At 39.7% G+C, this 27181-nt stretch overlaps 1 protein-coding gene across 2 annotated transcripts in view; it reads left to right on the top strand.

Moving 5' to 3' along the window:
• LOC311091347 (NACHT, LRR and PYD domains-containing protein 3-like) overlaps positions 1-27181 on the top strand; it is a 233402-nt gene that overhangs the window by 103002 nt on the left and 103219 nt on the right. The window contains exons 9-15 of one of the 2 annotated variants that reach the window (XM_084127252.1): positions 471-644; positions 5700-5870; positions 6255-6428; positions 10362-10532; positions 22075-22248; positions 23953-24126; positions 25460-26451. The exons of the other annotated variant lie outside the window; for it this stretch is intronic. Of the exons in view, the coding sequence (XP_083983378.1) occupies positions 471-644; positions 5700-5870; positions 6255-6428; positions 10362-10532; positions 22075-22248; positions 23953-24126; positions 25460-25475 (1054 nt within the window). The 3' untranslated portion in view covers positions 25476-26451. Of the gene's footprint in view, positions 1-470; positions 645-5699; positions 5871-6254; positions 6429-10361; positions 10533-22074; positions 22249-23952; positions 24127-25459; positions 26452-27181 lie in introns of those variants that run through there. 2 annotated transcript variants of the gene reach the window in all.

Here is a 27181-nt window from a genome sequence, read left to right as displayed (position 1 = left end):
TTCATGCTATAACTAGTAAAGAGGAATAGATAACCCTTTCACTTATGCTCTGTGTTGCCGCTTTAACTGAGGTGCTACAGCGATCTGTCACACTAGGGGTGTGAACGATAACATTTCTCCACGATTTACTTTTTTTAGAAATATCGTAGTATTGTGCTACAGTGCATTCTATCAGTTGAAGTTATCATCTGTGAGGATTTGACCTGGAATCATCTCATTCAAGCCCAAGTAAAAAAAAAAAGGCCAGGCAATGCTGTACCATCTGAGAATACTGAGGAAATTCAGGGTCTCCCCTGCAAGTTGCTTAGTAACACACTGCACTGCAGTTGTGAACTTGTGAACATGTCTGGTAACTAATTACATTTACTCAAATACTTCACACCACTGGCTTTGGGAAACAGCCCTGTATATTTTGCGGCCTTCTATGTTTTAAGCTGAGAGAGTGAAGAGTGTGTCATTGTTCTCTACAGGTTGAGTAAGTGTGGTATCACAGATAAAGGTTGTGCTGCTCTGGCTTCAGCTCTGAGATCAAACCCCTCACACCTGAGAGAACTGGATCTGTCTGAGAATAAATTAAGAGACTTGGGAGTGAAGCATCTCTCTACCGCACTGGAGAATCCTCACTGTAAACTGGAGAATTTGAGGTAAGATAATCTCTCTGATAGTCCCATGATCTGGTGCTCAGAGAGACACATTTTTAGCAGCCTTCGAAGGATGCACACTCTGAATTGGGATACAGCAGCTGTGTCCCAATGTGAAGGCTGCATCCTTCGAAGGACGCAGACTTCAAGGATGCAGCCTATGCGTCCTCTGAAGGACGCACCATGTAGCCTTCCTAGGATTTCCTAATTGTGCAACCAGGTGTTCCCGATCACCGCTCATGGCGCCAAGCAACGGTGCAAGAGGACAGCTGCTATCCTGATCATTCATTTTGATAACTGAGTAAACAGCTATGGAGCCAGAATTGGCTATTGTTATTTTTATGTTTTATATTTTACTGGAGGACATGGTGAGGATGTTTCAGCCCCAGCGCTGCCAGGTCATGTATTTTCGGTTTAGCCCTGTTTGAATATAAAACGTCCAGTATTTCTCGCGCTCGTCATCTGCAGCTGTCACGGTTGCCAGGCGACAAGAACAATCCTTCGTAAGCTAGACCGGTCCGAGCGCGTCAGATGCGCCCTTTGATATGGGACGCTGCTGTAGTTAGCAACAATTTGTTAATATTGTGACAATAAGCCTACATTTTGTTACTTTAATTTTCGGAACTGCATATTTCGTTAAGTATTCACTTACAAATGTGAAGTAACCTACTGAAGTACTTTTTTCCCTCACATCACAATATGATTACATTAAACTACACAAAAGTATATAATGTAACAACCAGATATTATTGTATATTGAAAATATACAGAAGTAAAATGCAACATAGCCTATGCAGTAATGCAGTAGTAGCCTAATATAAATGCAGCAGTTATTAAAAGTATTTTTTTCAGAAAGCCGTCGATTGAATCAGCCCTGCAAACCTGTTGGTAGACAACTTAGTGGAGTGGAAATATGCACTCAAACACTCTGGAGACCATCCCAGATGATGTCCCACCAGCAGGAGGCATTACCAGGGGCAGCCCATCCCGGTCCAGCGGCTCAGCTCAATAAGAGTCTACATCATTTTTTTCTTATTTTATGTATTGTAAAATTAAATGTTTATGTTGATTTTGATATGTTTAACGTATTTTGTAAATAGTTGGAAAAAGTACTTTAATGTAGCCTATAGAACAAATGATTTTCATTTACCAATTTTATTTGAAAAAATAAAAAGGTATAGAATTTGTTTCATGTAGAAAGTATTTTTGTAATGACAGTAATACTTTCTACATGAAACAAATTCTATACCTTTTTATTTTTTCAAATAAAATTGTCCAGAACAATTAATTCTCTTTTATTTATACATTTAAAGTTGCATAAAAATAAATGTACATAATTTTTCTTTTAAAAAATAAAAGTGAAAAAAAGTTAAACAAGAATATGTAGAAAATATATATATTTTTCAATCATTCTCTCCCTACTCTCCTGTGCTCTCCTCGCCTCTGCCTCCCTCTCTAGTTGCATTTCTTCTCTGATCAAGTCCAAAAACTTGTCCTGTCTCGCCGCCTTCGTGCTGGTGCTGGTGCTGGTGCTCCTGCTGGTGCTGCTACTGGTGCTGCTACTGGTGGTGCTGGTGCTGCTGCCTCTGGCTCCTCCTCACCGTGGGTACCCACTACTGAACTCGGCCCTGGTGTGTCCTCAGGGATTGAGGCGATGAGGACAGGGGGGTTGGTGCAATGCCTCTGTCCCAACACCTCATCCATGAGGACAAACCAGGGCCAAGTTTCAGCAGTGGGTTTCCCACTCACACCCTCTCCTGTCCCAGGACACTTGCAATCCTAAAGGCAGAGCAAATGAACCATGGCTTGTTAACAACAACAGGACAATACATTTCAGCAAAGATGTGTGTATTAATTTTCTTTATATATATATATATATATAGACCCATTTTTTCCTGAATTGTTCTAAAAAAGCAGAAAAGGGTACTTAACACAGAGGAGCAATCTTAAGTGCATTGTTAACACTGCAAAATATGACACATCAAGACATGCATACAAAATACTTAAGAAATCATATTTCTGTATAGCCTACTAAAATTTGGTTCAAACCACATAGCTTGCATGACAGTCAGCACTACAAAAACACATAAAAGTGAAACCCCATTGCCTTATCTACTGCTTTTCTTATTGTTTTGGGCTTTATTGGGTGAGTGATATTTATTATAATACACAAGTGCAAATATTACAAATAGGTCGTTAAACTAATAACGTTATTACCACAAGTTTTGCCTGAAACTACCTGATAAATGTAGCCACGCAATGGTGACGAAGGAGTTAAGAAGAAGTTTATAAGAAACTTTAACTCTGGTTTCGCTAGCTATTTGAGTAAATGAAAACATAATACTTGCATTTAAATGTGAATTTGCTGTCCACCACCAATCTCTAGTCTCGTCCGCCTTTAAAAATAAATAAATAAATGCTGTTGTCAACGGCGCGCAATGACTTATGGGGTAGAATAGGGTAGGATAGGCTGCTAAGTGTCCATTTATGTATCCTTCTTTTCACGGGGAAACGAAGGGTGCATTTGGCGTCGCTTTTGAATCAGGGTAGCCTTCGTCGCGGCGCGATGACGCAACCGGCCTTCGAATACGGCCTTCGAGGGATGCAGAACTGAATTGGGACAGCCTTCATCGAGCCGCGATGACGCAATCTGCCTTCAAATGCGACCTTCCAAGGATGCAGCCTTTGAATTGGGACGTCCTTCGTCGCGCCGCGGTGACGCAATCGGCCTTCAAATACGGCCATCCGGCCTTCAAATACGGCCTTCGAAGGACGCAGCCTTAACTTTGGGACACAGCTAGCTATAGTGGTTACTCTTTGTAGCACACTCCTTACAAGCATCAGCTGTGGCTAATTAACCGCAAGACAGGCAAGTAAGGGAGAGAGACAGAAAGCACATGGCAAAAACACACCCAAATAGGGTAAAATGCACACCCCAAAACATATGTGCATATTATACTTCCCCAGGACATAACAAAATGATTAGATGAATATCAGCTACAGCTGGCATTTACTGAATGAGTACTGTGCCACTGTACGTCCGACTGATTACACTGTATTTTATTTTTGTATCCTCCTTTTGATTCTAAACTGAACTCAAATGGCACTGAGAATTGGGTAAGAGACAAACATAAATGATTGAATTGGGTAAATTGAGAGATGAAACCATGCTGATGACCTGGGACTGTGGTGGAGTAGTGAGTTTGACGTGTAATTAAACTTGAGGTTCTGTGGGGTGCGGACAGGATAGATTCCATTCCTAGAGCTTCTGAACAAATCTTTGGGGTGCGGACTGGTGGGGAAGTGAACCCAAGATGACCCCCCTGAGTCAGTCCTAGAGTTCCTCCTGTCTGATTATAGTGTAAACTCCACCCACTGGCCCAAAAACGGTATCCAGTGTCGTGGTTGAAGGGAATTCAGCGTGATTTTAATTCTGACACCATAAATAATTTAATCAGACTCAGATTTTTTTACTGATTTTCTATCTTAACAGCTGATCAAAAGATGAATTGTGATTTAATTTAGAGCTTTGATTATTCTTGGCATGCCATACTTTCAGTTATTAATTAATTATGGACCCAATGCCGCATAGAGATCACGTCGGCCGGATCGTGTTTCTCATGGTCACAAACTTGCTAATTCTGATTTTAGTCAGTGGATGTAGGGTTTGCTAATACCTCTTAAGTCGGTTGCCTACTGCTCACTCGTACAAAAAAGTGTAGTTTATTTTAGCCATTTCCATACAACTTGCTAAATCAGTGATAGACAGAAATCAAAAGGTCTTCAGATGACGTGCCTACTGCTCCGTTCATACATGCGCCTTTAGTTTGACCTACCTTAAATAAGATTTGCGGTAGCACCAGCCTCCTTATAATCCATTAAAATAATGATTTCAGAATACTTCAGAATAAATCAAGATGTAACATTTATTTTGCCAGGCAGAATTAAGCATCAATTAAAAGGATTAAACAGAATACACAATACATAACTGATCAGCATACAATACAAACATAATTCAAAATGCAATATCAAAAATAGTTTGAAAGAGTCAGCATACATGGCAATAGAGACACACAGCAACAGTGTGGGAAGTTCTGTTTACAGATGCTTCCTTGAGTGGTTTGCCAATTCCCTTTAAATACCCAAGTGGAACAAAAGAACAATAAACATCTAGCACCCAAATATTTATTCAGCTTTCGTTGGACCCTTTCTCGTGCCCCAAGTGGTGACACCTGAGTTTGGGGGATAAAGATAAATGGTTATCAACAATCTTTATTGGGGCATCTCCCACATCAGAAGAACAGGCATTGCTTTCTTTTTTCTGACTGTTCTGCTGCTGCAGGAATGAAACCCCTTTACCATTCACACCAGAAGTATTTATTTTGACCTCTCATAAAACAGCTGGAGACAGTAGGTTTGTGAGATTTGCATGACTGAATGAGACCTGTAGGGGAGAAGATAGTGTGCAGAGTCAGGAACTAAGCATGGGGGGAAGAGATGAGATTGGGCCAGTTGTGTTGTGCTCTCTGTCCCATAGATCTCTTCTTCAGATTAGTGAATTTTATTGTTTTATTGCAGGTTTGAATTCTTGAATCCATCCTTACAATAGGGAAAAATCAGGTTTATAGGAGATGTTAAATAGATTTCTTAGGCGAGTCGGAAGAACACCACAGACATGGTACAATCAACATGGAAAAATCTCACAGCAAAACAAGCAGCTGTGCAAATTATGATACACATGCAGTGTTTTGCCAGATGAAAAGTTTATCTATGTATAATATTTTTACTCTTAATTCTTTTTATAACTGTATCATCTTTATATCTCTTTTAATATCCTTTTAAAATCCTTTTATAACTTTTAATTGTCCTTGCTTTTATTTTGTGATTATTTTAATTCCTTTCTGTGTAAAGCACATTGAATTACCATAGTGCATGAACTGTCCTATATAAATAAACTTGGCTTGGCTACATTATATCATACAGAGATGCTTTATCAGTAATCTTTAAAACATATATCGGTTATAGAGAGAGTGAAGAGTGTTTCATTGTTCTCTACAGGTTGTGGAAGTGTGGTGTCACAGATGAAGGTTGTGTTGCTCTGGCTTCAGCTCTAAAATCAAACCCATCACACCTGAGAGAACTGGAATTGTCATATAATAAACTAGACTCAGGAGTGAATCAGCTCTCTACTGGACTGGTGAATCCTCGCTGTAAACTGGAGAATTTGAGGTAAGATCCTGAGGAGGAAAGCCACATGATCTGGTGCTCAGAGAGACACATTTTTAAATAGTTTATAGTCAGACCAAAACTAAACTAATTAAATAAAAATAGTACACAAACAATTAAACATGGTGATGAAAATAAAGGTGCAGAAAGATAAGCAAAAAAAAAAAAAAGAATATTAATTTCTGATAACTGAGGAATCTCATTTAATTCAAATTTATATTGATCAAATTTATATTTTCTTGGTTTCTGTCTCATTCTATAACACTGTTAGTGTGAACATGATTAGATGAATATCAGCTACATTATACCATACAGAGATTCTTTATTAATCTTCAAAACATATATGGGTTACAGAGAGAGTGAAGAGTGTGTCATTGTTCTCTACAGGTTGAGTTATTGTGGCGTTACAGATGAAGGTTGTGCTGCTCTAGCTTCAGCTCTGAGATTAAACCCCTCACACCTGAGAAAACTGGATCTGTCTGGGAATAAACTAGGAGACTCAGGAGTAAAGCCACTCTTTGCTGTACTGGAGAATCCTCAGTGTAAACTGGAGAATTTGAGGTAAGATAATCTCTCTGATCGTCCCATGATCTGGTGCTCAGAGAGACATATTTTTAAATAGTTCATAGTGAGACCAAATCAGAGTGTTTAGGATTGTAATTAATAATTTTAATAATTTTACATGAATCACAGAATTCAACATAATCACAGTTAATGTGTTTGATATCTGAAATAATTACTTTTTTGAACCTAAAATCACGTAAACACATTGCATTAAATCAAATACACAAAATAATGTTCTTTTAAGAACCATCATATGACCCCATTAAAGAAACCAAATCTCCCTACCAAGCCATGCAGGACAACTTCCATGCTGGTGGGGAAAGCGTTTCAAGCAGCAGGTCAGACTGGTGGTGTTACAAGCATACCAGGCTAATCTGCTGAAGGATTTGAGTGCGACTGGTACGATCGACGAAGAAGCCTTCTCTGAGCTTCGTCAAGCCATAGACTAGGCGGCGGCTCATTCAATGGGTGCGCCCCTCACCTTCCAGTCTGTTTCACGACTCTGTTAACACAGTAGTCAGCAGATTTCGGGAGGTTAAGAAACATGAAGTGGCTTTTGTGAAGTTTCTTCCTCGCCACACTCAAGGGGAGCGGCTGTCGTCCCTCCAGCCCCAACCTGGTCCTTCTCAGAGAAGAGAGGCCCATAAAGAATGTGTGGTGGGTCGTGCTCCCCCTCGTAAAGACTGGGGGCCGGCTCGTCGCACTCAACAGCCTCAAAAGAGACCTGATGTTAATACTGTTGTCTCTTAGAAGAGGAAGTCCTAATAGGCTTGTGCCCAGGTCTGTGGGGGGTGTTCCCCCTCAGGATGGGGCGCGTAAAGATACATCAACCAGCTCTTTCCCAACATCCTCACAAAACCACTCCAACACTCCCGCCACCTCTGGTGATTCGGGAGGCAGTGAAATGTTGAATGTTCTGTCACTTCCTGCTATCTCTCAGGACAGAGAACATTTAACATCCCCCCAACAGTAAGAATTGAAATTGGAACCCCTTTTTGGAGAATTTGCCAGCATGAAAAATACTGTCGGTTATCTCTTCTTGGGTCTTAAATTAAATAATAATAAAAAATAAGGAGAACTGGAGAGGAGAACTGGCCCGGTTTCTCCCAAGGTTTTTTTCTCCATTCTGTTGATGGAGTTTTGGTTACTTGCCACTGTCACCTTTGGCTTGCTTAGTTGGGGGCACTTAAATTTTAGTTTCAACGGCGTGGTCTCCACTACTGTCCCGGAGCAGGTGCATTTGCTGTCACGAGAGCTGTAATCTCTTCTGGGCAAAGGGGCCATGGAACATTCTCCCCTCTCAGAAAGAGAGACAGGCTGCTACAGTTGGTACTTTCTGGTTCCTAAGAATGATGGGGGGTTGCATCCGATTTTAGATCTTCGTGACTTGAATCATTCCTTCAGAACATTCAAGTTCAAGATGCTAACTATCAAGATGATTGTGTTGAAAATGGGAAGTTTTATGCGCTGCGGCTTCGTTCCGTTTTTATGTGGCTCAGACTCCTGTTTCTCACCTTGAGTCCAACTCTAGGTGCGTGTTGTCATTGCAGATGCTAATGTTGTCAGATGCTGACAACAGATGCTTCCCATACGGGCTGGGGAGCAGTCTTAGGTGGCCTCCCAGCCCAGTGGATCTGGTGAGGTCATCATCTTGATTGGCACATCAATTGCCTTGAATTGAGGGCTGTATTTCTAGCCCTGAAGTACTTCCTCCACCAGTAAAGGGGCTACCATGATCTAGTGCGGGTGGAAAACACTACGGTAGTCACCTACATAAATCATTGTGGCGGACTGTGTTCGCACCGTCTGAACAGGCCAGCGCAGCAGGTTCTGCTTTAGGTGCAGGTTCTGCTATAAATTCCTGTCCTTTAGGGTGAATTACATCCTTGAAAGCAGATTTGGGAGAGAATTTTCGAAGCAGTGGTGTCCTCTTCGCCTCTCAAGGGACAGCGCAATGTCCTCTCCACTTCTCCCTGAAAAAGGGGGAATGAAATGCTGTATTTCTTTGCCGCACTGAGGATGTCCCAGGACCATTCTTCAGACAAAGTGATTCCCGAGGATGCACCTGCGGCATATCTAATTATAGCCTCTGACAAGCGTGCATTCCAGTGAGGTCACCATCTGAGGCTGTCAAGTTTGATGTCAATTTAATTGATGTGTTACACACATTATTCACAGCTGGTCATACAAAGATGCATTCCCAAAGCACTCCAGTACAGCATCTCATTCCCGCTTTTTCAGGGAACAGGGTTACAAAAAAGTAACCTGAGACAATTTACACACAACAAAACTAAACTAATGGAACAAAAATAGTACACAAACAAATAAACTATCAAAAAATATGATGATAAAAAGAGGTACTGAAAGATAAGCAAAATGAAGAATATTAATTTCTGATAACTGAAGAGGAATGATATATATTTTGTTGACTTGGGTATTTGCATTATCCCAAATGTTTCCAAAAATGTTAAAATCCAGAGAAATCTTCCATTTTAACCAGTGTAACGGCCTGTCATTGTGTCGTCTGTCAATGACATATCCACATTACCCTCGATTTCCGGAACTTTACTAAAGAGGGCAAATTAGCGTGATTGCAAGTGCAGATGGGAGTGGAAAGTTCTGGGATAATTTCCATACTGATTAGCACAATCTACCAAGAGCAGCGCAAATTAACATCTGGTTTATGGTAAATAATGGTGCAAATACCAGTAAATTGACTAGTACAAACCTTAGTAAATCACCTTGTGTGATTTATTTAAATCAGGGTTCACCAATCTCGGTCCTGGAGGGCCGCTGTCCCTGCAGAGTTTAGCTCCAACCAGCTCCAACACACCTGTTTGAAAGTTTCTAGTATGCCTAGTGAGACCTTGATTAGCTGGTTCAGGTGTGTTTAATTGGGGTTGGAGCTAAACTCTGCAGGACAGTGGCCCTCCAGGACCGAGATTGGTGAACCCTAATTTAAATGCTCATCTCCCAAAAATTATGCGTGTCAAAGGGAAACTCTTACAAATGCATATGCAAAAAGGTCAGCCGCAAAAATAACCGTCCACACCTTTTCAGTGCTAATTTTTCACTGCTTGTCTTTAGTAAATCCGGACAGTAGTTTTTTTAACACTAAAAGAAGGTTTGCGCTGGTGCAATCTAGCCGTATGTGTTTTATTAGACGTATGAGCAACTGTTTGGTTACCTTTATCGGCAGGAAAATAATCATTGTTATATAGCTCAACACAGTTAGTCTTGTTGTTTGAATACCTTGTTTTCTTGATTTACCACAGGCAACATGTTTGTACCAAGTGGCTAACATAACATAATCAGAAAGAGCAATATTTGTAGAAACAGTAATAAAGCATTTTCTCTACCAAACAATATTTATTTTAATTAATTGAATGCCATTTAGCAACACAAGTCATCCGTCTTTTATTAATATGATGTTCTAAAATCAATCTAGCTTACTACAATGTGAAACAAGTGTCTCATGCCAGCGATCAAGCAGACACACAGAGTAATGTTATAACATAACATAACACAAAGATGAAATTGTTTTGACCAAGTAAAACAATGCTGTGCTACCCCACAATTTAAATTAGTCAAATAAAGTGACCTGTATGAGCATTTCAGCACTTGCGGCTATTTCATTATTAGCAAAGTTCAGGGAAGGAGGAGGCAGACATTAAATGTAACTTTAATCGTACAAATAAACATAACCAACAAAACGAAAGAATTGGCATTGGCTAACTGCGGTATATAAGCCACATTTATATTGATCAAATTCATCTTTTCTCAGTGTCTATCTCCATCTATAACACTGTTTAGTGTGAATATGATTAGATGAATATTAGCTACTTTATTTCATACAGAGATGCTTTATTAGTAATCTTTAAAACATATGGGTTACAGAGAGTGTGAAGAGAGTGTCATTGTTCTCTACAGGTTGATGAACTGTGGTGTCACAGATGAAGGTTGTGCTACTTTGGCTTCAGCTCCGAGAAATCCCTCACACCTGAGAGAACTGGATCTGTCTGGGAATAAACTAGGAGACTCAGGAGTAAAGCCACTCTTTGCTGTACTGGAGAATACTCACTGTAAACTGGAGAATTTGAGGTAAGATCTTTTAATGCATTGTGGTCGTTCATTTGCATGACAAAGGTGTTTGGTGGCTCAAGAACGCAAACTTTGAAATAGGTTCCAAGATGCAAATTTAGAATTTTATCATCTCCATGTAAACTTCAAAAACGTGAATCTGTGAAAGTGGTGAAGGCATGCACATGCATATTACGTGCTTAATCTATAGGTATGTGCAAACCTATAGGAACTGGAATCATTTTGATAACGTTTTATCTGTACAGAGGTAAAGGAAAAGGAAGGAAGCCTTTACAGGGGAGAGTCTAGTTGTAACGTCTAGGCAAGGACGAAGCGGAGATAGAATCCAAGTGCAACACTTACTTTAATAAAACAAACAAGAAATCTCGGTCAAAAAACAGAACAACAGAACTCAGGACAGGAAACAGCTACATGAAACAACGACCGACAAACAACAACTGAAGCACAGAGGTTTAAATACAAAGGCAAACAAGCTAAACAAGATAACAAGGGGGCGTGGTAAATAAGAAACACCTGGGACGACTAATCAACATAACGGGGGACTGCTAAACATAGGATGAGACAGAGGAACACAGACATGAATCGTGACACTAGTTGACACTTCTGGGCTGCGTTGTCGTCGTGTCTAGGCGTAGACCCTTCATCAGATCTGGATACGGCCTAGATCAGGGAGAATACGGTAAAACTTGGGATAAACAGAGAGACTAATATTAGCGTAGACGCCATTCTTCGTATGATATAACGAGTATATCAGGTGTTATGGGAAGTGTTCCCGGTTCCGGCTCACCTAATTTATGCATCTTAACATTTTACATGATATGAATTATAGAAGTTGGTAATGTGTGTTGGTAATGTATGATAGGTTAACGAGATGTGTTTTTAGTCTAGATTTAAACTGACAAAGTGTGTCTGATTCCCGGACAATGTTAGGAAGACTGTTCCAAAGTTTTGGTGCTAAATAGGAAAAGGATCTACCGCCAGCAGTCGATTTTGGTAATGTAGGTATTATTAACTGGCCAGAATTTTGAGATCGCAAATAGACGTGAAGGATCATAATGCGTTAAGAGCTCGCTCAAGTACTGGGGAGCTAAACCATTTAGTGGTTTGTAAGTAATCAGCAATATTTTAAAATGGATACAATGTTTTATAGGGAGCCAATGCAGTGTTTACTGAACCGTTATACTACCTGGTTTTAGTAAGAACTCTAGCTGCTGTGTTTTGGACCAGCTGTAGTTTGTTTATTGTGTGCAGGGCAACCACCCATTAGAGCATTACAATAATCTAGCCTTGAGATCATGAACGCATGAACTAACCGTTCTCTGTTTTTTTCAGAATGAAGTAGTTTGAAATTACGAATCCAGTTTTTTATATCAGCTTTGCATTCATGATATGATATCTCCCAAGGGTATTATGTACAGCGTGAACAGCAACAGTCCTAGTACCGATTTAGTATAGAAAATCATTTGTAACTCTAATGAGAGCTGTGTCATTACTATGGTACTGTCTAAATCCTGACTGGAAATCCTCACAGATACTATTTCTTTTTAAAAAGGAACATAGTTGTGAGGATTCTGCCTTTTCTAGTACCTTTGACAGAAAAGGTAGATTCAAGATCAGCCTGTAATTGACAAATTCTGTAGGATCAATTTGCCGTTTTTTAACAAGCGGTTTAATAATAGCCAGCTTAAAAGTTTTTGGTACATATCCTGATAACAAAGATAAATTAATGATATTAAGAAGAGGATCTATGGCCTCTGGAATCATCTCTTTTAATAGCCGGTATAAGGTCTAACATACATGTTGTTGATTTAGATGATTTAACAAGTTTAGACAATTCTTCCTCTCCTATAGCAATGAATGAATGGAATTTTTCCTCAGGGAGACTACAATGCACTGTCTGATGCGATACTGTAGTAGACGGTTGCATAGTTATAATTTTCTTTCTAATATTATCAATTTTGTAAGTAAAGAAGCTCATAAAGTCATTACTGCTATGCTGTTTGGAAACTTCAGAGGTAGAAGCTTTATTTTTCGTTAATTTAGCCATTGTTTCAAATAAATACCTAGGGTTGTGTTTGTTTTATTCTAAGAGGGTTGAAAAATAAGCAGATCTAGCAGTTTTTTCTAGCATCGTGCTCTCTCTCCACGAAATGCGAAAAACCTCTAGTTTTGTTTTCTTCCAGTTGCACTCCATTTTTCTGGCTGCTCTCTTGAGGGCCCAATTTTGCTTGTTGTACCAGGGTTTTGGACTATTTTCTTTTCCAATTGTCTTTGAATCCTATGTTATTTTTTGTTTACCACTTAGACAACCAGCCATTGAGTGATGATGACAGTCTGTTAAGTATCTCATCACTCCGGTGAACAGGAAGGGTCCAGCGCGATTTACAGTTTCTGACTTTGTACTTGCGAGTTCACACACCTCTTTAATGTTAATCTTAGTGATCTCCGACTGGTGAAGTCAAACATTATTAATGCAGACGTGAATTATAATCTTAGAGAATTTATGATTACAATTAGCCAACACTTTTAAATTTGATTCTCGGTGGGTGCGTCACTGAGTGGGGAGAACCTGTTTGATGTTCTAATCGGAACTGAAGAGCAGTGTTTTACCCCACGACTATGCCGTCTCACGGTTACCCAGTTGCACTGCTGCACGGACTCTACAGCCAGAACCGAACAATGTACACAGTTAATTTAGCTAATCGCATCCAAAGCAGTACCTAAAGCCCTTGCATTCTTACTATCCTCAATTAAAGTTTGTATATGTGTCTCTAATTCTGAAATATTCTCTGTCAGCCTGACTAATTCCCTGCATTTATTACATGTGAAACACTCTTCGCTGACAGAGAAGGCTATACTGTACATGTGGCAGGCAGTGCAAGTGACAATAACAGGAGAAGATAACATGACTCACCGTGTTTGTTGACTGATCCAATTCACCACAGTCATTTGATGGATCTGAAAAGGCTCAAGTAGAAAATATGGCAAGCATGGATGGCAGGTTAACAGGCTAGCAAAATGAGCGATAATGATTTAGATAAAAGCTAGCGATAAAGTCGAGTCCCAAAATAGATAAATAGCCCTGGATAAGATGCAGTAGGCATTTTTGAGGAAAAGTTCTTCAAGTGTTGTTTCTATATGATTTTTAGGTGCTGAATCCATTTCTGCCGTATAACAAGTTGTAAACATCACTGTTTTGGCATAAACAATAAAAACAAAATGGCTGCCAAAAAAAAAAAAACGTTTTAATGCATTTATTGCAGTTTAAACATTAAACATTAGAACTAAACTATGCATTCTCAGAATATTTAAACATGTAAACAATGAAAAAACAACATTAACATGAAAGGGACATTTTTTAATGGCTGCTGGAATTATGCCAAGGTACCAAGGTACACTGGGAAGCATATATCAGTGGAAATATGCAATTATGCCCAGCCCGAAGGGGGGGACTTGGAATACACATGACCCCAGGGGGCTGCATATTGAGAATCACTGGGGTGTCCAGCCGCAGGTGGAATATTTCAAACCCAGGGGTGGCAAGGTGGCTTGCCAAGGGAAAGACACATGCTCAGAGAGGCTTACAGTGGACTACACACGTGGGGGTCGCCCAGAGGCCGTGTTAGGTGTCGCCCAGCCTGCAGCTCTACAGATGTCTGTTAGCGAGGCGCCATGCGCTAGAGCTCAAGAGGATGCCACACTCCGGGTGGAGTGGGCCGTCACACCAAGGGGGCATGGTCGACCTTGCTGCTGGTAAGCCAAAGCAATGGCGTCCACTATCCAGTGAGACAACCTTTGCTTGGAGAGAGCCTTTCCCTTCAGCTTCCCACCATGACAGACAAAGAGCTGGTCTGAAGTCCTGAAACACTGCGTTCTGTCTACGTAAGCATGGAGGGTGCGTACTGGACAGAGCAGTGCCAAGGCTGGGTCTGCCTCCTCCGAGGGCAGCGCTTGCAGGTTCACCACCTGGTCTAGAAAGGGTGTGGTGGGAACCTTGGGCACATATCAAGGCCGGGGTCTCAGGATCACGTAAGAGTTAGCCGGTCCAAATTCCAGGCACACTTCGTCAACCGAAAATGCCTGCAGGTCCCCTACCCTCTTGATGGAGGCCAATGCAACCAGGAGCACTGTCTTCATTGACAGGAACTTAAGCTCCACTGATTACAGAGGCTCAAAGGGAGCACTCTGCAGAGCAGTTAAAACCACTGAGAGGTCCCAAGAGAGGAACGAGAAGAGGGCGAGGAGGATTCAGTCTCCTCGCTCCTCTCAGGAAACTGATGATCAGGTCGTGCTTTCCAATGGACTTACCATCAACTGCATCATGATGTGTGGCAATGGCGGCACCATACACTTTCAGGGTGGAGGGAGACAGCCTTCGCTCCAACCCTTCTTGCAGGAAGGAAAGCACGACACTGATCGGGCCTTTCGTGGGTTCTTGAAGTTTAGAAGAACACCAGTTGACGAAGAGGTTCCACTTCAACACATAGGCATGTCTCGTGGACGATGCTCTAGCGGAAGTGATGGTAGCCACCACCGCTGGTGGTAGGGTACTCAAACCTGCCTCGTCCCGTCCAGGAACCACACATGTAGGTTTCAAAGATCGGGACGAGGGTGCCATAGGGTGCCCCGTCCCTGAGAAAGCAGGTTCTTTCTCAGAGGAATTGGCCAGGGAGGTGCTGTCACGAGGAGTACTAGTTCTTGGAACCAGGTGCGGTTGTGCCAATACGGGGCAACCAAAATTACCTGCTCCTCGTCCTCCCTGATCTTGCGCAAAGTCTGCACAAGAAGGCTCACTGGGGGAAACGCATACTTGCAGAGGCCCCGCGGGCAGCTGTGCGCCAGTGCATCCGTGCCAAGCGTGCCCTCGGTCAGAGAATAAAACAGGTCGCAGTGGGACGAGTCGTGGGAGGCAAACAGATCTACCTGTGCGTCCCCGAACTGATCCAAATCAGCTGAACCGACTGGGGATGGAGTCTCCATTCTCCAGCAAGAGGCTGAAACCGAGACAGATCGGCTGCGCGGTTCAGGTCTCCCAGGATATAAATGGCTCGAAGCGACCTCAGATGCTTCTGACTCCATTTGAGGAGGTGGCGGGCGAGTTGCGACATACGGCGGGAGTGCAGACCACCTTGTCGGTTGATGTACGCTACTGTGACGGTATTGTCTGATCGGACTAATACGTGCTGACCCCTGAGCAACGCACAGAAGCGGTGCAGGGCGAGACGTACAGCCTGCAACTCGAGGCAATTGACATGCCAAAGGCGCTGGGGTCTTGTCCAGGAGCCCGCGGCAGCATGTCCATTGCACATGGCGCCCCAGCCCATTGTGGAGGCATCTGTTGATACAACAACATGCCAGGAAACTCGTTCTATGGGCACTCCAGCCCATAGAAAACTGAGGTTCGTCCACGGGGTGAAGGTCTGACGGCAGGTCGAAGTCACTGGGACTCGGAGCGTGCCGTGTTGCCATGCCCACCTCGGGACTTGATCGCGAAGCCAAAGCTGAAGCGGTCTCATATGAAGCAAACCGAGCAACGTTACTGCGGCTGCGGATGCCATATGCCCCAGGAGCCTCTGAAATAGTTTCAGTGGAACCGCACTCTTGCCCTCGAACTGACGAAGGCAAGTTAGCAGTGACTGCGCGCGCTCGCTCGTAAGCTGCGCGCACATGGCGACCGAGTCGATTTCCATAGCGAGAAAAGAGATCCTCTGCACGGAGCAGAGTTTGCTCTTCTCCCAGTTGACCCGAAGGCCCAGACAAGCTAGGTGCCGGAGCACTAGGTCCCTGTGTTCGCAAACCTTGTCTCGAGAGTGAGCTAGGATCAGCCAGTCGTCGAGAGGAACAAGGGCTGCCTCGACAACCTTCGTGAAGACGCGAGGAGACAGGGCTAGCCTGAAAGGGAGAACCGCGTACTGGTATGCCTGCCCCTCGAATGATATATATATATATATATATATATATATATATATATATATATATATATATATACTGGTATGCCTCATTTGCATATGTAAACATGACATTTCAGAAAACTTGTAATACAAAAAATGTCTGTCTCTATGTAAGTGAAAAACTGGAAAGGTTTTATGGTGATATCTATAACTTAAAAATTTTACCCTATCCACCTGTTGTGTTTCGGCTGTGAATAATGCACCTATTGTTTCAATAACAATTACAAGAAAATGGGACCCTTATTTCAATGTTATACGGTGGATCCTTATTCAGGAGACATTGAACTTTCTAAAAATGTGGTATAACAACTTTTCCTCAAAAATGCCTACAGGGTTACACAATCTTGAAGATTCGGACCTGACTAATATCAGATTAATGTGAAAGATCAAGTTACCATTCAACAATTTAATATCACGTCTGTTCATATGATGTAAGAGAATTAATAATTTTCTGTTTGAAGCGTTTACTTTCTTTGTCCTGCTGCTGTGAGTTCATATCATTGATATGTAAATGTCTGAACACATGAGCTGCTCCTTATTAAGGTCTTACTGCAGTACTGATAGTCACACTGAAAAACACACTTTGACATCAGCACCTTACTTTTAACACACTCAATCGCAGCACAGTCATGATTAACACAGTCCGTTAATTTTAATGATGTTCTATTAACAAAGTTAGGGAGGAACACGTTCAAATTATCTATCCAATCATCACATCATTCCAATCATCACGTCATTCCAACCAGCTGTCAACAATCAGCAATCAACACGTCTCCTCACACTCGTCTGGTTAGTTTCCTTACCAGAAATATGGCGGAAGTACTCTGGGCCAAAATACCGATCTCAGAGCCCTCTCCTCGGACAGCACGCCAAATACGCATACTACTTTATCTGATTATTTGTAAGTGTGAACACGTGAAATCATAGTAGAAAACTGGATAATGTAGAGATTTTTTCCAGGTTTACATCGTGTCAGTGTCACAGATTATGACATGGCCAAACACTATAGTACATCGATGACACATCAGTGCCATAATCATTCTTATTCTATGAGAAGACGCTGGTCCTAATTATTCATGACAGCATGTGGGGCTTTCCTATGACAGACCCTTCAAACTGTAAGATCTTGTAGTAGTTCAGAGAGGCGTTCATGGCTCGCAAGTGTTTGTGTCCATGGTGTAAGAGTTTGTGGGTGTTGCATGGCTTTCCCCACAATGCTGTCAGAGCTAGACTCTGGCTGTTGGCCATCAACTACCAACACAATGAAATTGTTTGTGTATAGCAAGCATTTTTCTGAGATCTCTCACTATCCATCTTTATTGTCAGTGTCCTGAACGTACATAGATTTGTATGAGAAATTTATTTGCAAATGCATGCATTTATAGTGTATGTAAATAAATATTTATATTTAGAATTTTAACCCTCTGGGGTCTAAGGTGTTTTTGGGGCCTTTGGGATGTTTTGACATGCCCTGACATTTGTGCTTTTTTCAGTTATTTATAAACATGATAATGGCAAAGGTGTAAATTCACTCTATATAGCACAAACAGGGCTACCATAATATGTGAGCATCATGTATGTAGATGTTTGTATTTTTAAGAGAATAATGTTTATGCGTGGTTATTTAAAAAAATAAAAATGAAAGTTGCTGAAATAGGACCACAAAACTCATACTAAATATGTGTCCACAAGACTTTTGACTAATGGATGTTGTCGCTTCGAGTTCTGGCTTCAAAATTATGTGAAAATAGTCTTGCTTTATCGTTCACATAAAACAATACATTGATTTAAATTGTGTAAGACAGGTTTTGCTTGGAAAGCCAATATGCGAGGGGGGCGTGAACGAGGAGTGGTTTACACCTGAGAATACAATGTCCCACCCATTATGCATAACGTCTTGCATAATGAGCCATTCATTCAGGTGTGACACTGACTGAGCCAAGAATGAATGCAAGGACAAAAGATATATTTAGAAGAAGACTTATATTGACCATTTTTAGATTTTGCTTACATCTATCTTGTAAATATGTTTTGCTATTTTATTAAAAAGGTTACAATTACAACAATAATTACAATTTCAACAATATTTCAAGTGTACTCTTTCTTTGTAAAAAATGATTATAGGCCTACATTTTATCATATGTATTCATTAGTTTGAATGTAGCCAACATTGGAACAGCTAACATCTTAGTTGATGACTTTATTTTTGACAAAAATAGTATTTTATATATATATATATATATATATATATAACATATGAGCAGAAATTGCTAAACAAAAGCTTATTTGATGTGGCAGTATATTCTACAGTAAAAACTGTACCCAAATCTAGTCAACAAAATGTTGTCTTTCATATTTCGTCTGACTGTAACGTTGTTTTTATGAAATATTAGGGCATATAAATGTTAATTTGCAGTTTAATACGTTGCTTATACAAATAGCCTACATTTTATTTCAACATATTTCAGTATATTTCATCTCAGTATAGCAATACAGTTTGCTAAAACATCATCATTCATTCACACACAGAAACGCGATTTAAATTTAAACTGCCTTTTTGCGAGCTGTGGTAAACAGCGCGCATCTCTGCCGTTCATTCATTCACACACAGAAACGCGATTCACTTGAGAAGGAAAAAAAAACTTACTACAGTATTCCTCAGCTCAGTCGGATCCCTTGCTCCTCGAAATACCCGCACTTCTGAGGTACATTTTCCATTATTATTATTCCTCACAGCGCTGCGAGACGGTGTAAGTTAAACAAGTAGGCTACAATGATCTGATTAAACTTGTGTTTTCTCGAGCTGATATGGGGGCGTTCACAGGTTTGCGTGGATTGCCTCAGTCATTTGCGTTTGAATAGCACACGCTCTCCGTGGGCGGGGTCACATTAAAAATAATTAGATGAGATGAGAACGACTGACATCTCGCTCTTTTCTTACAGATTACATGAACTGAGAATATTTGTTTTTTATATAAATTACTTCATTTAAAAGAAGAGAATTCAAGCTTCATGCCTGTGTGTCTGTATGCCTGATTGACTGAGTATTCGCTGAGTTATTGTTCATTTTCGGACGCATTTCAGAATGGACTACACTGACAGAGAGAAGGCAGAACTCGCTTCGTGTTTATTTTTCTTTATTTGGCAAAAAGCACAACACTTTGTTTTTATTGTGAGTATACACAAAAATAATACACATTTAACAGAATCGATTGATGTATGAAACTTGTTTGTAAAATCAAAGTCAACCGAGTATTTCGGGTCTCAATTCAACTGATAAGGAAAAAAGCGAGCACGTCACGCCGGCGTGATTGCCGACCTCAGAGGGTTAAAGGGAAATGACAAATGGTATTCAATGTATTTTGTAGGAATTTTACTTTGTCAGCTATGTTGATGGCTGTGGATTCTGGACTTTTATCGATACTAATTCTTCTTGACTTAAGTGCAGCTCTCAACACCATTTATCATAGTATTTTCATTGAGAGGTTGCTTTCCATTGGAATTACTGGTATTTCTCTTGATTGGTTTAGATTGTATTTATCGGGTCGGACTCAGTTCGTTCAAATTAAACATTTTAAATCACGGACATCTCAAATTACCAGTGGCGTACCTCAGGGCTCAGTTTTGGACCCTCTTCTGTTTATTATTTATCTATTGCCTTTAGGACACATTTTTTGCAAATTTGGTTTAAATTTTCACTGTTATGCTGATGACACCCAGCTCTATATGTCTTCAAAGCCCAATTCAAAGTTACTCTTTTGCTTTGTCTTTTTAACTTAAATCATGGTTAACATGTAAAACGTAGTTAAACAGTGAGAAAACTGAAATTCTATTAGTAGGCACTAAATCAAAATTGCAAAATTGTGAAAGTTTTACATTGACTATTGATAATTCTGTCATTTCTCCTTCCCGTCAGGTTAAGAGTTTGGGTGTCATCCTTGACAGCACCTTATCTTTTGAAGCACATGTAAATAACATTACACGGTCAGCTTATTATCATCTGAGAAATATTAATCGTTTTCAACCATCTCTTTCTGCTAATAGTACTGCTGTCCTGGTACATGCGTTAGTTACATCTCGTATTGACTATTGCAATTCTCTTCTCAGTGGTGTTTCACAGAAACTTCTTCACAAACTTCAAATGGTAAAGAATTCAGCAGCCCGGATCATTACACAAACACCGTTCATTGAGTATATTACTCCAGTTTTAAGGCAACTCCATTGGCTTCCAGTTAGATACAGATAAAATTTTACTTTTCACTTATAAGGATCTCCATAATCTAGCACCTTCATATTTGCGTAAAATACTTTGTGTATTCACCTACTTGATCTCTTAGGTCTTCTTCTACTATGACTATAGTTATGCCATCTGTACGTCTGACCACCATGAGATGTACAGCTTTTAGTTGTACTGCTTCGAGTCTTGGGAATACCTTAGACAAAAAGAGGAGGCGTGTTTCGTTGCAAACGTTCCCTGGTGCTATTTTGCAGTTTCACAAAACAATTCCGCCACAGACCAGGAATAACCTAGTCAGTGTCAGTGGCGCGTTATTCAGATGCTATTTTAAGGGCGCATGCTTGGCCATAATGTAGCGTGTACACAACGGGCATACACTTTGCTTCTCTCATCTACACAGACGCAGCAGTTGCCATTTTTGCAAACCATACATAATTACAAGGAAAAATATTCCACACGAGGGAAATCATTGTGGTGTCCATGAAGATGTGAAAAAATAGCCATAAATACAGCTTAAACATTTACCCAAATTATTATACGGCTGTTTAACCGAAGCTAATTTGGTTGGGTTTTTCCCATCCCCATACAATGTCACTTCTCTGTCTTTTACTGCCCTGACGAGAACTTCGGTCTCCTTGGCTGTGAACCGCTCCTGGCGTGCGCCTGGCAAATCTGCCGTTATAATAGCATCTGCCATGGAACAAGCGCGCCTGCTTTTAAAGGGTATGTGAGATGAAGCTCAGATTGGTTTATTTCACGTTACGCCCAAACCACACCTATGAGTAATGTAGCTACTTCAGACCAACCCATTTTAGAGATCCAACCACAAAGTTACTTGCGTTTCGCGTTTGATACTTACGTTTCAGATCGTTAAAATAGGGTCCATAATCTCTTAGAATAACAGTGACAATAACTCAATGACATATTGAATGAATTGTATAAAAAATAGATATTGCACAAATTGTGAGCATACAGTTAAGAAAAAAAATGTCCTGCTTGAATTTGACTGCAGGTGTGTTATGATAATGTTTTGTGCTCTGTGACACAGACCAAGATCCATCTAACATGGTGATTTGAGCTTGTTATTGGTTTCTCTTTGATAATGAAGTCTCTGCTGATCTGAGAGAGTTAAGAGTGTAAAATCAGATCAAAAGCACGCACATCCAAAACAATATGTTGCTCAAATTGGGTGCTTCGTCTGACGAAGAGCCTACGCGCTCAAAACGTTACCACCTGTGTGTGAGCCTGTTATTAAATGTTCACACATGTTGTTATTAAATGTTCAGCCTTGGTGTGCCGACTTTTTTTCTTTTTCTTTTTTATAGAGTTAAGAGTGTGCCATTGTTCTTTACAGGTTGTTGGATTGTGGTGTCACAGGTGAAGGTTGTGCTGCTCTGGCTTCAGCTCTAAGATCAAACCCCTCACACCTGAGACAACTGACACTGTCATATAATAATCTAGGAGACTCAGGAGTGAAGCTGCTCTCTACTGAACTGGAGAATCCTCTCTGCAAACTGGAGAAACTTTGGTAAGATTGTCTCTGCCTTTAAGACTATGAGTGAAAAAGGATTAATATGAAGATAATGCATACAAAATATCCTTTGGTGTAAGCCCCATTCCTGCTTGAACCATCACATCCTGCCAGCAATAGAAGGCAGGGGTGAGGAGTCTACCTGAAAAGGAACATTTAGAACTTAATATATTATTATCCCCTAGAATAAAGTAAAAAGGGTTACAGTGAAGAGTTTTTGTTTTTTAAATCACAAATGTTTGGTGTAAATCAACTTGCCTTGCAATACTTGTGCAAACAGACAATCCTGGCAAAAGTGTGAGCATTGCCTCAAAATTGTAGCTGCAACACAAAAAGGGGAAGCGGTGTGTCACAACATCAGATTTTTCACTACATGATTATCGTGGCCAAAAAAACCCAATAACGATATATCGCCATATCTCTAGAAATCTTGAAAAAAAGTATGCTATCATGTCAAAATCATCTTTATTATTATTATTATTATTTCTTTTTTAAAGAATTCCACCTTCTTCATCCAAGTGTGTTTTCCAAAAGTGTGGAGTCCGCTTTTCGGATCTTGGCATGCCATTTTTAACTAATCTTCATGTTAAGTCACCTTCATTTATCTAGCGCTTTTAACAATATAGATTGTTTCAAAGCAGATTTATAATTTCATTATAACTTTTGACCAAAAGTTGGTGCTATAAAATGGCCTATATGGGAAAATCATGGGATATCATTTGACTCTGCATGACGCATCAAATCTAACAAGACCATTTTTATGATTTTTGGACAAACCGTTCAGAAGTTATAAGCAAAAATAGCCTTTTTAAAAAAAATCTCAGGACCAGTTGGTAGCGCTGCTACGAAACACAGCATGTCACCTCAGGTCATGCTTGTGATGACATATACCATGTTTGGTCTGAATACGATAAAGCGTTGCGGAGATACAGCCTTACATCTGTTTTAGCAAGCGCTACGTTAAATTTGTTCACGCGGTACTTGAGAACGGTTTGCCGAATCAACTTGAATTCCATGACTTTTTGTCAGCATGGTCTGAAGATGATCTGGTTAAATTTTCGTGAAATTGGAGCAACCGTCTAGGATGAGTTTGAAAAAGTAGGTTTTCAAAAATTCAAAATGGCGTAAAAAGTTTCATGACGGAAAATGACGTCATAGGCTGCGATCGAATCGGCTTGAGCCAAGGTATAAGAGGAAAATTTATTTCTAAAGAATTCTAGCCCTTACAGTTCAAAAGTTATTAGCATAAACATGAGTGCAACTTTGGACAGTTGGTGGCGCTAGAGAAACATGGCCTCTGAGAGTCTCATGATAAGACCATAAGCCCATACTTTATTGGGGGTATACTGGAGGGAGTATAGTAAATGTATGTACAAAAAATTATTTACGGTGATTCTCACATCAGTGTGTTGCTAGGAGAGCCATAGATTTAATATAAATTATTCTTAATCACTATTATAAATCTGTAGTAGAATTTGATGTCAGAGTTTCAGTATCTGAATATTGTGTTCAGGGGGCAAAACGAAGAAGAATATGGTTTCAGAGGAACTGACTTTATTCTATTTTAAATTGATTCAATTTTTCTTATGTCTCTCTCATCTTTTCATCAGTTAGTTTGAATGTGATCATGAGAAAGTCCTTGTTGATCTAATCTGTGTGTCTGATCTGAGAGAGTGAAGAGTGTGTCTTTGTTCTCTACAGGTTGTATGAGTGTAATGTCACAGATGAAGGTTGTGCTGCTTTGGCTTCAGCTCTGAGATCAAACCCCTCACACCTGAGAAAACTGAATCTGTCTGGGAATAATCTAGGAGACTCTGGAGTAAAACTGCTCTCTGATCTGAAGGATGATCCAAATTATAAACTGGAGACACTATGGTAACATATTCTTTTAATTTTTTTAATTTAATTTAATTTAATTTAAGTTTAATTCTGCTCATTGTGTTGTGACTGATTGTAAAAATAAAATGTAATGTTATTTTCAGCTTTTACCCCTTTAAAGGAGAAGTTCACTTTCAAAAAAACTTTTGCTGATAATTTACTCACCCCCATGTCATCCAAGATGTCCATGTCTTTCTTTCTTCAGTCGCAAAGAAATTAAGGTTTTTGATGAAAACATTCCAGGATTTCCCCCCATGTAATGGATTCTATTGGGACCCAAACGGTAGAAGGTCCAAATGACAGTTTAAGTGCAGCTTCAAAGGGCTTTAAACGATACCAGACGATGAATAAGGGTCTTATCTAGCGAAACGATCGGTCATTTCCAAAATAAATAAAAAAGTTTAAGTTTTATAAGCACAAATGTTCGCCTTGCTCTGTTCTGTGATGCGCGTTCGTGACGTCACGTAATACGCAATTACGTTGAAAAGGTCACGCTTGAAAAATTTCTGTCCTGAAGAAAATGTTCTTTTTGGCTTTTTAATATTAAAACACCCAGGATACGCACACGAATGGGCATTTTAAACGATAAACTGACACAAATACATTTGAAAATGTGTATATGGTCCTCCTTCCGCACATTTGTAAACACGTCAAGCGTGACCTTTTCAACGTAATTGCGTATTACGTGACGTCTTCAACGCGCATCACAGAACAGAGCAAGGCGAGCGTTTGTGCTTATAAAACTTAAACTTTTTTATTTATTTTGGAAATGACCGATCGTTTCGCTAGATAAGACCCTTATTCACCGTCTGGTATCGTTTAAAGCCCTTTGAAGCTGCACTGAAACTGTCATTTGGACCTTCTACCGTTTGGGTCCCAATAGAATCCATTACATGGGGGGAAATCCTGGAATGTTTTCATCAAAAACCTTAATTTCTTTGCGACTGAAGAAAGAAAGACATGGACATCTTGGATGACATGGGGGTGAGTAAATTATCAGCAAAAGTTTTTTTGAAAGTGAACTTCTCCTTTAATTGTCTCTTTGTGTGTGATAATCTGAGATTTGGGTTGTTTGTTATTAACTGATATTTAATTTGTTGTGGAGTGTAATAGTCATTTCTGCTGGTTCTGTGTCAGCTGTCAGTTGTGTGAAAGTGACCTTTAATTTCCTTTTGATTTTGTAATGTGACTTAAGATAGAAGCTATATTATCATGTTTGAGAATGAATTAAGTTTTAAGAATGAATTAATCTAGTTATTGCTAAGTTTTCTTATGTGACAGACGTAATGTCTCATACTGTGTATGTGACTGTTTGTGTGTTTTATTTTAGGACTAGTCCTAAATGATAGTCTGATCTTCTGATGATCATCTGATGGTGAATAAGGATCCACTACAGAGACTCACAGTCAACAGAATCAACAGAGACTGAAGATACAGTGAATTTAATGAGTTCATTAGTTCTCATTAGTCATATTAAATTAAATTAAGACTTTATATAGATTTCAACAATCCTCTGCCAGACCTGATGAGGTGGCAGTGAAACACCTTTTATTTCACAGCAGCAAATTACAGTTTCTCATTCATAGATTAACAATTTTATCTGTATAAACACACATTATAAATTCAAAAAGTTTTGTTAGAGAGTAAATATAGAGCCTGAATATGTTTGTGTTTGTATTGTACCAACAGAGGGAGACAAAGATCAATGAAAGATTTATTTTTCATGATTAAGAAAGGAAAAAAAATCAGTTCAAACTCACACATAATGGACTTGAGAATGTACATTGTGTTTTTAATAGGGCTGTCAAAATTAACACATTGACGCATGAATTTTGTTCAGTTTAATGTGTTAAAAATATTTAACACAATTAATGCAGCATTCTTTTTTTCTGTCATCCTTTGGCTAATGTTAATTTATCATGATCTTATTCGTGATAATGAACTTTGAACTTTTTTTTAACTTTTGTAGCTTTAATAAGGATTCATCTATATTTAATTTCTAATTTATGCAGTGCAGACTTTTTGATAACTTCAAAAACTATTCAATTTCAGTATATTTCCTACCTGTTAGACAGGTAAGAAGGGTACAGGTAAATATGGCATTTATTATAATGGGTTTATGGGAGAATTGTTTTAAGTTCACTTACATTAAAAGTTTTTAATCGTGATAGTTTTTAATGATAGTTGAATAAAGCATGTTTCATGTGTTGTTGACTTATTCATTTATTTATTGTGATGGTTACTTTTATTCATTCTTTTACTCATTTATTCATGTTTCCTATTGTTGCCAGTCAATAAAATATAATTATTTAAGTTGCCTTTAATAATGTTGTCGTAATTATTTTTCTGTATTTGCCCGTTTTAAAAGGTGCACATGTGGTAATTGTAGGACAATGCCAACTGAGGCAGAAAACATTTGCTGCCAAGAAATAGAACCGGTAACGTTAATAATGCTGTTTAAATATGTACGTAACTTATGCAAAATTTTATGTGTAAGACTTATGACAGCATACAATTGTCCTGTCTGCCTTGCTTACTGCTGTGAGTGTGTTTGCTTCGGTGCTGTAAGCTCCGTCTTAGCCTCGTATTTCTTTGTTTTGAACCATCATTTACTATCATTTCTAGTTGTTTATACTACTACTAAATGCAGCTTACCCAACATCTCAGATTAACCTGACATCGCTAGCTTCCGTTACTACTAGCACAACACGCTAGTAATTCGCTAGCCTGTTAACGCGCCACCCGTGCGCTTAGCTACTTTTTTTTTTTTCTCGCCTTTGAGTTCATAAAAAGCTCAGGTGAGTAAGAATCAGGCAACAAACACGGTGAGTAATGTCTTGTCCTGTTATTGTCACCTGTTTAGCATAGCCTTCTCTGTTGGCAATATAGGATTTATATGTGATAAATGCAAGGAGTCAGTTAGGCTGACAGAGAAGATTTCAGAAATAGAGACACGCATCCAAACTTTAATTGAGGATAGTAAGAGTGCTAGAGCTTTAGATACTATTTTGGATGCGCCTAGCATAGTGAACTCTTTACATGATGCGGTTCC

Source organism: Abramis brama (genome assembly GCF_963993115.1).
Source record: "Abramis brama genome assembly, chromosome: 10".
Classification (NCBI taxonomy): domain Eukaryota; kingdom Metazoa; phylum Chordata; class Actinopteri; order Cypriniformes; family Leuciscidae; genus Abramis; species Abramis brama.
The sequence above is the reverse complement of the archived record's forward strand: the minus strand, read 5'-3'. Positions and strand labels throughout refer to the sequence as shown.